This window comes from Ruditapes philippinarum, unplaced genomic scaffold (genome assembly GCF_026571515.1).
Source record: "Ruditapes philippinarum isolate M1 unplaced genomic scaffold, ASM2657151v2 ctg1807_1_1_1_1, whole genome shotgun sequence".
In the NCBI taxonomy this organism is placed as follows: Eukaryota; Metazoa; Mollusca; class Bivalvia; order Venerida; family Veneridae; genus Ruditapes; species Ruditapes philippinarum.
In genome coordinates, this window is record NW_026861579.1 from 65,488 (window position 1) to 79,554 (window position 14,067).

Sequence of the window (14,067 nt, forward strand, 5' to 3'; positions counted from 1 at the left end):
ACTTTTGTATCTTTTGTCCTACATGTATTTTTGATGGGGGGGGGGGGCTTTTGTCCTATGTGTAAATTTCATGGGGAGGGGGGGGGCTTTTGTCCACCTTGTCATTTTTAGATGGGGGGGGCTTTGTCCGTATCCCGAGTGTATACATGTAATTGTATGTCGCCAAAACGCGACTGTTTGACATTATGAGGTAATTGCTACTCTCTTATTTGTCAGCAGTTGTGTGACAAAAATACTTGTGCACACGTATGCCGCGGTGATAGTATGCTGGTAAGACGGCGTAACGCGACGATCAGAAAAATAATATGCTTCCTCACGGAAATGTGTGCCATATATTTCGTTTAGATTGTTTCATCTATTCATTTTGTTGTAGTTTTTTCACATTAAATAAACAAGAAATACGCTATCAGACACGTTGATCTTTTCTTTAGTAAACATAAGGTCTCCATAAAATTAAAAATTTAGGTAGGAAACTTTCGCTTCCGACCTATCATTTTAGCGTCCTTGAATCATTTTAGTGCAAACGTACAATAATGTAAGCACATTAATCAAATGTTCTATTTGACACGACAGCTACTATTAAATGTTACGACCACCCTTCCACAATACGTGTAAATTTAGCCATTAAGAATTATTAGTGTTGTACATATATAATTACACTGTATATATATAATACAATTATCGTGGCTGCCAATCGATTGATTTTCCTGATAACCTATCATATTTAATCTTATTTTAAAAATCAACTTTGTGTTAAATCCACCGTAAATAAATTAAGACTGAATAGCTGTTATTTATGTCGCGGGAAGTAGGAATTGATAACCATACAAGGTTTGTAATTTTTGTAATTATAAAATCACAAAAAAATATCAAAATTATCATTCATCACATGTACGTATTGATGCATTTAATCAGTTTTAACATTAACAAATTTATGAAAAATTAAAAGAATTGTTTGAAGGGAATTTTATTCTAACCTTCATTTTTGATTTGTTACGTTGAAATTTGTAAATTTTGTTAATGTTTTCGTATACTTGTAAACATTTCTTTTGTATTCAAATTGATAAACATTGGCAAACATTTTTGTTTGGTTTTAGCCACAACGTAACTCTTAATGTCGTATGGCCACTTTCCAGCTTTCATTGTGCCCATCAGGCAAGAGTAGAACTACTTACTTTAGCTAGGTAGTTTCCTTGCATGAAAGTTTTTGGGCAGGAATCGAACCCATAACGATGAGAAGTGAACATTTAATATTCTCATCAACTCGTATTTAAGAGCATTATTGTTATTCCAAGTTGTCACATTCCGCCCAGTGGAAAGGTTCATCCCTTTTTTACTATTGTGCTCGTTTGTAATTGGTTGAGACAATTTTAAGTCCGCTGCATTGGACCATTACCCGTGCCAGACATGATCGCGACCCGAGTATGGCTCGAACCCACGATCCCAGTGTTGTGATGGAAACGCCTGAACCAGAAGTCCCATGTTATTAAGACAAGAACATGCAATTATCCGCCGTGGTTGAATATTTCATAGTTGTTTTTTTTTTAAGATTTAATATGGTGTTTTCTGTAACATTATTAGAGAGTTATGTTTAGGTATCGACGCTTTAGAGCTTAAATGACGACTTAATAGCAATACTGGTTAAGGAAAATCACGCATGAAGCGGGCACGTACCTAACACCACTGATCATTTGAGTTCCTAAAGATACTTAATTAAATCTTCGGAGATTCTAAGTCAAAAACTTGAACCGCTCGTTCCATCTCAACCAACCCTGGGATCGTGGGTTCGAGTCCTACTCCGGTCGCGATCATGTTTTCAGTGCCAAATGGCAGGATATTTTTAATAAAAAAAACTTGAACCACTCGTAGTAATTTATTGAAACAATTCGATAACTGGAAGAAATCTGCAAATTTGTTAATGAGAAATGGGTTTAATTGAAATTTCTCTTTTTATTTCTCTGTAATTTCTCTGTAACTTCTCTGAAATTTCTCTGTATTTCGTACTGACTTTTTAGGCAAGTTAAAACGTTGAACTTTGGATGTCTTTGTGTATATCAATAATACTTAATCTCTGATCATATAACAACTTACTTTCTGTTATATCACAATATATCTATATATACAAATAAATTTAAATTTAAAACCATTTTAATCCACTGCAATAATATTTGATAAACAGCGGATTTTCGGTTTTTATGTACCATTTGTGATTTTTATTTTTTATTTTAAATGCCAAAATTATTTATAATTCAGTATGCAAGTATATGTTAGCTGTTAGCAATGGCGTGTTTGCGTTGATTAGAATCCGATACTAGTATGCTATTAGATAACCTATATTAAAGGCACATTAGGCCTAAGAAATGAATAAAAAAATACATCTGTAGAAAGGGAAAGCATGAGTTTAAAATATATAAATAATGATTTTAGAAAAATTTTGATACTTAGGAAAGTAGCGCTGAATGTGAAACGATTTGTCATAAAAGTAGCAAAATGTACTCAAAGTAGTATTTTGACTTCCGTACAAAATACTATAACTAGAGTAATTGACAAAAGCAACAGTTGCAAGTAACGTGTTGGAAACTTCATATAACAGGACACTAGAAATAAAAAGCTTTTGAAAAATGAAATTTTAAGCAGTTCATGGGAATTATAAGCCTTTAAAAAATTGTCTAGAGAATGGTATATAGATCGGGAAGCACCAAAGGTTATACAAGATAGTGAGTGTTTTAATTTGGGTCAAATGACCGATCAAAACTAATCATCGTTATTTTTGTTTATTGCTAAGTGAGTTAATTGTTGTCTTTTGTTGTAGTTTTTTTCCTCTTTTGTTTTGTTGTTGTTAATATATGATGATTAATTATGTTGTTGTTGTTGTTGTTGTTGCTGATGATGATGATGATGTTGATGATGATGATGATTGTTTGCCCGAGCACGCGTGTGACGGTACAAGTGTTGTTATTTTTTATACAGCGTGCCTCAAATGCTTATACTCGTACGCACTTTATGAATCATTAAAATCGATCTTACATTAAAAAGTTATTAACTCTTTTTGCTCTGGTTTAGCGTCTAAAATTAACTGCGGAACAATACACAACAAAAAAGTAATCCCTAACTAGGAGCTGTAGTTACATATCGTTCATAAAAAAATCGTTGATCTTTTGTCAATAAATATTAATACGCAATATAATACATCAAAGTATGTAATTCTAGATTTTGTCACTTTCGCTGTTACAGATAATACTTTATTGAGAGAAGTAGATCTTAAGTAACCCGATTTCTTTAACTGCTCATGATCCATAACTCAAATGCCATTTAAAATTATTGATTTATAACCACCGGAAAACAATGGTTTTATTCTGTACTTAATTCTCATTAAATAAGCTAGGGTCATATTGCTCTTTGTACAAAACCGTTCAGCGACGCTATCTATAATATATATACGGGTATACGTTACTTGTTTGTTTGGTATATATTATTTGGTCCATAAAAAAGTCGGTAAATATTTTTAAATTTGCAAACAGCAGTTACATTTAAGATTAAAGTGTGTATTTTTTGTAGGATAATTTCGTTATAAACAATTTGAGTGCAAAAAAACTGATTATTAACAAATGGAATGTAAACATTTAATGGTTTAATCGGAAAAGTTAAGATCAAGGTAAACCGTATTATTCAAAATGTTTATTGTAAGATAAAATGCCCTTTAATGTAACGGCAAATGTAAACAAAAACTCTAATAAATAACGCTCAATGTGAGATCTACAATTTGTGTTGTATGTAATTTGATTGATTGATTTTGTATTTAACGCATGCATCTTTTTTGCAAACTAGAATTGGAAAATATGTGGCAGTTTATAGAAGCTTTATGAAAAAACAATTGATTATTAGTTCTCTAATCTAACATTTTCATTTTAATTGGTCCGAGGACGATTCTCTCCATTCATTTTCATGTTTTCCAAATGTTACTTCATAATATGTACATTGAAAGTTTTTTTTTTCAGACACTCAAACATGCCGTCAATTTGGCGGTATTTTTGCTGCATTTGTGAAGCAGCAGACGACAAACGCTCTCACAGCGCGCGCTATGAATTCACAAACAGAGTAAGAAATAATCGACGAAATAAATCTGGTAAAAATACGTGGGCCAGACGAAGCCTTCTTGACCATGAACATATAGAATTAAATGATATCTCTTCTGAACAATACCAAATGAAAGCCAATGAAGACAGTTTTCAAGGAAGATTACAGAATCACTATACTCCAAGACAACGACCACCTGTCCAGGGCGTGTTTGAAAACTCACTTGACGATAGCTCTGCCTCTAAAACAACGTTTCCGTGGATGGATGAATGCTTCGTTCCATCCAGTCGAAACGGGACTAGACTTGGCATAAGTTCTGTTCAATTGAACGCCAAACGTAACGAAGGAACTGAAGGGAAAAACGTGGCCACAGACATGAATAAACGTATGGTAAAACCGAACATTTTTACACCTTACGCCAAAAGCCAAAGTTTTACAGACGGTCAGGAAAGGCAGCTTAATCGAAACCTTAATGTGACAAAATCATCTAATGTCAACAAAAATTACCCAAATGTGCAGAATGGGAAAGGTTTTTTAGGAAAAATTTTAAAACTGCCCCCTGCAGAAGCTTAAAAAATTTCAGCGGGCCGTGGTTTGGTATACGGGAATACGGGAGATAAACCCTTTGGTTTTTCGAGCACCGTCTTTTGGCGGGCGGGGGTTTGCAGGTGGGTTTTATAAACAAAGCCCGACCCGGTAAAGTTCCAAAAATTGGACCCATGGGAAGGGGAAAATAGCTTTTTTCATTTTGTTTTATTCTGCAAAAATTTAAAAAAAATTTCCGAGCAACGGGCAAGTGGGACAGGAAGTTAAGTTGGCAGGGGTTTGTTAGCAAAACGAAATTTTTTCCCGGAAAAAACCATAACCATTTGGCGAGTTTTCTTAAAAAAGGGTTTAGGGTGGACCGGGCCTGTTTTCAAAAGGGGGTTAAAAAAATTTTCAACGGGCCCTTAAAACCCGGGAAAAATCAAAATCAATAAAATCGAAAACCGGAAAAATTGAAAACAAAAGGAAAGTACAGCAATTTATCCTCTGACAGTATGTACGGGTATGTTCCAAAGGTTGTTCAAAATGTTCATGCGTCTAATGCTCTAGAGGGAACAAAAATAGACGATTTTTTCATGCAAAGAATGCATGAACGCCAGCTTGAGGACTTTGGAGCAATCGATAACGCTAAAGCTATAGAGGATAGTGAAGACGAAACAGTATTATAACTTCTCTTGTAGGAAGTACAGAAAACTTAAATGCCGATGAGTGAAAGTAAAAAATTTCCAAAAGGTAAATGACATGACAATCGGTCATGGCAACGACGGAACTCAAGAATAAGGCTAAACACAAAACCTAGCGATAGTGAAAGTACGTTAAGCAAAGTGCAAAATCCATATACAAACAAATGGCAGGGAAAATAAGACGGAAGTTCGTAAGACAGATATGACGGCGGGAATTGGCAGTAATTACGAAAAATAAAGTAATGAATATGGAAATTTCCAACAACTAACAGTGACGCGGAGGGCAAAATTAACGAGATACACAATGACGTGTCAGGTAACGTGGAGAAACAAAGCTAACACGATAAATAACGTTTACTGCAGCTAGCAGTAATAAAGGGCACAATAATCGACGTTTTGCATAAAAACCCCGACAACGGCAATACTTTAGGAAATAAATGACAATTAAAAAATTTAAAACAGGTGTAAAATGAAATTTCCCCCAAAATTTAGAAAAAAGGAAAAGAAGGGCCCATTTTGACAAAAAAGACTCGTTTATTTGGGCGAATCCCGGGGAGGGGAACAAAAGATCGTCTGCAAATGTTTCATCCAAAAAGGGAAACGGGAAATTTATACTTGGGCCCGTCCCAAATTAAAACAGAAAAAAAAACGGCCCGGGGGTTAATCATACATGTGATATAGCTCTTTGGTAGCAAACGAGGGAAAATTCGGTTTATAATATATGTATCTTTTTATTTACTGTATAAATGGAATGAAATTAAAACTACACAAAAATGCAAATAAAAAATGTATTTCAATATATGCAGACTTGACTTGAATCATTAAAAAGCTCATGCAGGCATGTGTACGTTTTTATCACAGTTCTTTATTGAATAAGAGAGACAACTCTTTATACATGTTTACTCATAATTACTTCCAATTACATCCTTTCTTGAAAGGGGGTCATCTTAAGTCATTTGAAGGTAACAGCACTGAAAAAGGGACTAACCAAAGTTTTTCATGTAAACTAGATAGTGGGTAACTCTGCAGAAAAGCTTTGGTGGTTTTAGACTTCTTTTAGATGTGGCCAACCACATTTAAAGAACATTTAAAAGGGACCCTAGGGGAACATCTAAAGATGCTTTGGGGCCAGGTTTGCCCGCTGAAAAACCCAAAAGGTTTTTATTTGAAGAAAATGATTTTTAAAGGGATTAAAAATTTTTGGCCCCGGGAGACGCTAAAAGAGGCCCGAAAAATTCCATTTCAGCCAAAAATGAAAAATTTTGGGCTAGAAGGGGGTGAATCAAAATTTTTTTGATGGGTGTTTTACATCCCCTTTCAAAAAGAAAACCCCTATAAATTTTAATGTACATTTTAATTTAAAAACTATTTTAAATGAAGGCCAAAATAAAAAAATTTTAGATAGTTTAAAGATTTAAAAATTTTTTATTAAGCTTTGGTTTTTATGAAAACTTTTAAGCTTAACACCAGATTTTTGGGTTGGGGGGCAAAAAATTTTGTTTTAAAAGGAAATCCACCGGGCAAAACCTTTAAAAATAAAAAAAATTTTAAATTTTTTACATAGATCACAAGGGGCACTTAAGACAGAAAAATATGCAAAAGATAATTGAGACATATACTCAAAAATAAATTAAAAATCTTATTTTTGTGCTATTGTTAGCCCAATACGAGTGAAAAGCCTTGCAAAGTTTTTTAATTTGGGTCAATTTTCACATTAAAAAAGCTTATTCTGGAAGAACGGAGTCTCCGAATGCTCTGAAAGTTTGCACACAAGCTGAACAACCCAAACGGTTCATTAGAAGAAGTGATGTAAAGGTATTTCAAATTTAGCTCCAGCAGACGCTAAATGAGGCTGAAGAATCTCATTTCAGCAAAGCTGATATATTGGGCTTAGAAGGCTATGAATCAAATTTTGTGATGATGTATACATCCATTCACAAGAAGAAACCACTATATGCTTAAATGTACATCAATTTTAAGCTATTTTAACTGAAGCCAAACTAAAATAATTTGAGCATAGTTAATTTAGATTAACATGTTTATTTAAGCTTGGTTTGATGAAAGCTTGAAGCTTAAACTCCAGATTCATGGGTTGAGAGGCAGACACCTTAGTTGAAGGAACTCTACAGAGGTCATAAAGCCTTAAAATTTTCTTACATAGATCACAAGGGGCACTTAAGACAGAAAAAATATGCAAAAGATAATTGAGACATATACTCAAAAATAAATTAAAAATCTTATTTTTGTGCTATTGTTAGCCCAATACGAGTGAAAAGCCTTGCAAAGTTTTTTAATTTGGGTCAATTTTCACATTAAAAAAACTTATTCTGGAAGAACGGAGTCTGTGAATGATCTGAAAGTTTGCACACAAGTTTTTGATATTGACCTTCATCTAATGGAACATTAATCTTAAAAAAATTATTTCCAGACCCTTTATGTCCAAAAATAACTCAGTGGAGTGCCTTTAAGCACCAAAGTCACTAGAATCACACAGGGTCTTTGAAATTTTATTTCAAAATACCTAGGACCATCTCAGCATACAAGTCACTTAATGCATGAACAAAGTTTTGTGATGGTATATCTATTAGTTCATAAGAAGTTTAAAATGTTTTATAGCTCTATTGCTAATGGCCCTCAATGGGACAAGCTGGTACAATATGATCAAATTCTTGTAAGAGAGTAACTAGGATGCTACTTAGCAAACTTTAAGTAAATTTACCAGTTCTTTATCAGATAAGTTCATTCATACTCCAGACATAACTTTATCCATTTTAATATTTTACCCTTATACATTTAGTTCCATTTTTGTAAGCTGGAAAGAAAAACAAGACTTTCCTCTAAGCAAGAGGGTCATGATGGCCCTGAAATTTTTACCCCAGGGCTTTTATTTGAACAAACTTGGTAGACACTCACTAGAAGATGTTTCATGCCAAATATCTAAGCTTTAGCTCTTTGCGTCTTTTAAAAGATGATTTTTTCAGTTTTCACTATAAACATTTAAGGAAAATTAATACCCCCCTCCCAGGGCTTTTATTTGAACAACCTTGGGAGACACTCACTAGAAGATATTTTATGCCAAATATCTAAGCTCTAGCTCTTTGGGGTTTTTAATTTTAATTTTTTTTTCTTTTGGTTGCCATGGCAACAAGAGTACTGCATGGAATTAAATTCTTTCAACAGTTTTAAATGGTGACCACCAAAGGAACATTCCTGTGTTGTTTGGATGAAGTTGGCTTGGCGGTTTATGAAGAGATGTCGTTTAAAGTAAAAGTTAATGGACGCTGAACTGAAGAACACCAGATGAAAAGCAATCACAAATGCTCACCTTGTTACTTTGTAAAAGGTGAGCTAAAAATACATAGAGTGAGCTGGAAATAAAAACAACACTTTTCTCCAAAAAAATACAGACTTTAATTTTGATCATAATATATCTGTCTGAATAACAAATGTACAACTATATCTGAACATTCTTTAAGACATACATATATACATATGTACCACTGTAGACAAATACAATTACAGTACATTAGTTGCTAAAGTATTAATTATCTTTAACCCTTAACCTGCTGAATTTCTTAATTGGACTTATTCAGCTTCCATTTTTGAAAACTTTTCATAAAAATTTTGGTAATATTAAGTTGACAATTTGAATAATCTTGAAAAAAAGAGATCCCACGGATGCACTATAAAACGGGAAAATAAGATTAAAATTGCAGACTTGGTTTGATTGAGTCTGTACATGAAGGATAATGAAAAAGTGCAACATCACTCCCCCGCCCAGCACTGGTTTGAAGTTGTACAGGGAACAGTATAGAACTTGGTCCGAGTGCATGGACGTGCAGGCTGGCCTGGCTCTATACTGGTGGCAAATGACTAATCACCTTTGGTTCCAACAGGGCATGGGTAAAAGTCTACAATTTATTTGAAAGTCTTAACATATAACAATTCTCACATTGTATTATGCGAAATCCTGAAGGCAAGAGTTACATACCCTGAATATTTTAGAAATTTGTTTTTTTTATAAAATGCCAGATTTCAGTTACATACTTAGTAGCAGGCAGTTTACTTAAGTCCTTGTTTCTAATAACTATAGTTAGTAATTAACTAATATCACATAAAAGTGTCTATCATATTTATGCACTATGACAAGGCTCCATACTGTGCAGTAGATAGCAATAATTAGACATCCCTTTAAGTTTGCTGTGGACTGTTCCAAATTCATTGTTGGGCAAATCCATTTTTTTTCATAAAATTCTGCAGGTTTAATTTATATGGAAGGATTAAATAAACAAGTCTCATGGTCAAGTTTTTAATGTAAAAAAATCTAAGATTTAAAATTTTTAAATCTGTAATTGTATAAATCTGTACAAGTATAAGACAAATTTGATATAAATATCAAAATAAATGGTGAAAAATCTGAATTTTGTTTATGAAGTCTTAGCCTGCAAGTGGCAACAGAATCCCCCATGCAATCTGTGTAGACCAAAATCTGATCATATTCTGCAGTCAGTATTATTTCAATTTTCCCCCGTAAAAATAACAAATGGTTTTGTCCAAACTGAAAGAATTACCCAAATCTATTTTAGATATGTAACATGGTATGGGTTAAGAAAGATGTTACAATGCTAACATCATTTTCACATAAGAATAACATGTACATGAGCAATGCTAAAAGTCTTGATAAATCCTTATCAATTATATAAAATATTTAAAACTTAACATGTTTGATTAACAGTAATAAAATATACATAAATATATTAACAGAAGAAAATTGTCAGAGTATTTTGTAAATATAACTATGAAATCATTACCATTACTGTCAATCATTACCATTACTGTAATGACACTGTTAATCACTACCATTACTGTAATGAATCTGTCAACCATTACCATTACTAAAATAATACTATCAATCATTACCATTACTGTAATCATTACCATTACATAATGATACTGTCAATCATTACCATTACTGAAATCATTACCATTACTGTAATGATACTGTCAATCAGTACCATTACTGTAATGAATCTGTCAACCATTACTAAAATGATACTATCAAACATTACCATTACTGTAATCATTAACCATTACCATTATGATAGTGATACTGTCAATCATTACAATTACTGTAATGATACGGTCAATCAGTACCATTACTGTAATGATACTGTCAATCATTACAATTACTGTAATGTGATATTGTTTATCATTGCAATTACTGTAATGATACTGTCAATCATTACTATTACTGTCAATCATTTTTGTTTAATAATATATCTTCAAATATAAAATGTGTAAATAGTCTGGAATCTTAACAAAACAAAAGAAATGATTTAAATGATTTTTCTATGTAATATAGGCTATGCACCAAGTTGCAGAAGGTATGTGAATGTATAGTCATTACACATTTGTAAAAAAGGGTTTATATACATGGTAGACTGTACTAACAAAAGTTTAAACAAAATGTACAAACTATCATTATCTGCGGACATTATCACGTCCAATCTAATAATTACTAAACAATAGCATTTATAAGTTTTTAAAAATAAAATTTAATTGAAAAAATTAATGCCAAGGAAATTATAAGAGTTTATGGTACTTTATCATATAGTATATAGATATCACACGTAAACAAATACATCTATACATCATTTATACAGTATCAAAAACTCAATTGTTCAAGTGGCTATTTATTGATAAAATCAAAATTACAATTCATATCCTTCAAAGTACATGTATAAATAAACACAAGTGTTTCAAAAGATTAAAGATATCCTAAAATTGTGTCAATCATAATATAAATAACTTTAAGGTCTGACTGAATTACACTGGTTGAGGTACCACCAATATTTAAAGTTGTTTGGTTACTTAATTGACACCTCTAGAAGAATAACAATTAATATGGCTTTGAGTCCTTCAGTGGTAACATTTCCTAGTATGACGTCAGAATTGGTCAGTTTGAGGAAGTAGGCTCAAAATTGGGTCAAATAAGCTTTCTTTACAAAATTATTGTTTGAATTTTTAAATGAATAATTTCAATCATAATTTTACTGTGATTTAGAAAACAACAATTTCACTGTTTACAGAATTTGTAAATTTACTTTGAAGCACATCTGGAGGCATGCTGCTTTAAACTAATAAAAACAAAACACTTCAAAATAAAACTGCATTGATGCCAAAGAATAACTGAGGTTTTTACCAAATTGATTGGTAACATTGTTTGATTTCTTATATTCACCATGAATAATTAGAAATTTATTTGAAATGATACATAAATAAACATAAATATATGTACATTGTATAGATAAACACTAAAAAACATAAACAGAATATCTATATAACAGATCTTTTTCAATATTTATAGACATTTGCAAATTAAACAAATAAGCAATTTGGCAAAGTGAAAAAATAACAAAAACTAAAGAATCACATTATACTGGCAAACTTTTGGTACTGGTACATTTGAGTATATAATTATCATGTGAAAAAACAAACCACATAAATTATTCCAAGGAGTTTATGTGTGCATGTAATTTATTACATTTTCATCTTGTCATGTTTTGATGGTAAGGCTTTTCTTCTCACTTTTCATTTTTTGAATGGGAGAGAATGGGAGATACATAATATAGATTTCAAATTAGATGATATAGGGTACACAATTATATACTTCATCAAAATATACCAGACATGTTAGATGAGAAGTTCTAAATGTCAAAACACATCACAACAAAAATAACAATTTCCCAAAACAATCTTTCCCTGTTTGATATCATCACCTTAGTGCAATAACTGGTTAACTCCTATTAAATTTAAAAGGACTTAACTCGTTATTGCACTAAGGTGACAATATGTACATGTATGAATAAAAAAGTTGAAAAATAAGAGATAAGAATAGACAAATAGTTTACCTACCAACTTTAATGACTGTTTTCATAAGCAAATTAAATAATCTGTTGGTGGCAACAGATTCTATGAACGTAACCAGTGCAGACGAAGATCAGCCAGCACATCATTCTGTTTGCTGCATTGTTTGTTATAAAATTTAGTCCATAAAAATTTGAAAAATGTGTCGCTTCAAAAACATGAACAGGTTTGTCCAAATTGAAAGATGGACAAGTCAGGTAAAATATATTTAGCATGGTAACTGGACCAAAATCTCAAAAAATCTAAGTATATCTGTAATATTGTAATTTTGATTCACTAATTCATAACTGTTTCTAGCAATTGCAATAAAACTGAAAACTTTGAATCTACTGTTAAGTATCAAAAGCATTTCACAATATATATTCACTTGTTTTAGAAAACAAATAAATGACACTGAACTATTGCTTTATTGTCATACATCTGTTAGGTTTCATAACCATTAAGTTTTATTTGGATTCCAATGAAGAACCTAAATTTTCAAATGTATAAACAGAAATTAAAAAAAAATATCTATCAAAATAGATTTATTACATTTTTGAAATATTTTAGGACATATTAAATATAGTTATAACATTTCATACCAGGATAGTATTGATATAAACTTATTAACAGTGAAGTTACTTATCTATACTTGTTCAACATTCAATAAAATTGCTTTTTTGTTGTTTTTGCTACCACATAAAAGCAAGACTTGATCCATTAGAACTAGAAGATCTATTGCCTGTGCTACGTCTTTCAGAATGCTGTACAGCCTCTTCGTAAGTTGGAGGTGGATCAAATTCACTGTATGGTGGAGGTTCAATAATTTCACAACCGTCAAAAGGTTCATCAACATCGCTTTCCCCAAGTGGGATAAACAATTGTTCTAATGCTAGTCTAGGCCGTGACTCTGTAAAATCAAAGTCATTTTGGATGTCAAGGTCAAAAAAATCTATTAAGCTACTAGCAGATTCACTACTCCCAGTGACGCTGTCATCATTTTCTTCGTAAAGTGGAGAATTTCTTGACACATTAGTTGTAATACTGAGAGGATTATTTGAAGGCAAACCAAAGCGATGAAGGTGATTTTCAAGCCAACAATCTGTTGAAAAGTCCTCAACCCTCTCTCCGTACAGTATCTGAGAGCAAGGCAGCCGACTTAAACATTTTGGGGGTGATTCTGATATAGGCTGTGTTGGTATAAAGAATGGTTGCGTGATTGATCTGCTTCCAGTAACATTGTTACTATACGGACAACTTTCTTCTTCATCTTCAACTGTTAGTGAATTTTCATTAGCCTGTGTCAATCGCCTTGCTCTCCTACGTAATTTAAAGAAGTCCCACATTACAAATCTGTTTTGTCTGAAAAATAAAACATTGACCATTCAATTTATTTGTTCAAATAAAATGTCATTCAGAAAATATTGATAATTAGAATAAAAATAGTTATTTTATGTATCAAACAATTATGTGCTAAATGTAAACAAAACTAGATAAAGACTATAGAAAGAGGAAATTAAAATAATGAAATCACATATTGTTATTCAAGTAACTACGTTTACTTCCTGAAATATGAAAATGTGCTTGTATGGTTAAAAACGACCGTGAATGTTAAAATTTCATAAATTTGCGCAAATTATTGTTCACTGATATTTCATCAAATAAATAAAACATTAATTATAATTAAAAACGATATCTTACTCGTGTATTTCACAGGTAACTACAGTGGTACAGGTGAACAGGTAAATTATTAAAAAGTAATTAAGGTGACATGGATAAAACCAATCCAATATTTTCCGTACTGTACCGTACTAGAGTTTTCCCCCGAAAATTTTTAATTGTAGATTATCATTAT

At 32.0% G+C, this 14,067-nt stretch overlaps 2 protein-coding genes across 2 annotated transcripts; one reads left to right on the forward strand and one right to left on the reverse strand.

The window, feature by feature from the left end:
* Positions 1-608: 608 nt before the first annotated feature.
* Positions 609-4,650, forward strand: LOC132716244 (uncharacterized). Its single transcript, XM_060699479.1, has 2 exons — positions 609-831; positions 3,999-4,650. Exons 1-2 carry the CDS (start codon positions 797-799, stop codon positions 4,648-4,650), a joined length of 687 nt encoding a protein of 228 aa, XP_060555462.1. The 5' UTR covers positions 609-796.
* An 8,223-nt stretch (positions 4,651-12,873) lies between these two features.
* LOC132716241 (uncharacterized) lies at positions 12,874-14,047 on the reverse strand. Its single transcript, XM_060699478.1, has 2 exons — positions 13,914-14,047; positions 12,874-13,574 (listed from the first exon to the last, which is right to left on the reverse strand). Exon 2 carries the CDS (start codon positions 13,556-13,558, stop codon positions 12,905-12,907), a length of 654 nt encoding a protein of 217 aa, XP_060555461.1. The 5' UTR covers positions 13,559-13,574; positions 13,914-14,047; the 3' UTR covers positions 12,874-12,904.
* Between the last annotated feature and the right edge of the window lie 20 nt (positions 14,048-14,067).

What these genes read in the sequence shown, in the direction of transcription:
- LOC132716244 (XM_060699479.1), top strand. Translation starts at nt 797, where the DNA reads ATGTCGCGGGAAGTAGGAATTGATAACCATACAAG. An exon ending in GGAATTGATAACCATACAAG is followed by an intron (nt 832 to 3,998) that starts GTTTGTAATTTT and finishes TTTTTTTTTCAG; the next exon opens with ACACTCAAACATGCCGTCAA.
- LOC132716241 (XM_060699478.1), bottom strand. Translation starts at nt 13,558, where the DNA reads ATGTGGGACTTCTTTAAATTACGTAGGAGAGCAAGGCGATTGACACAG.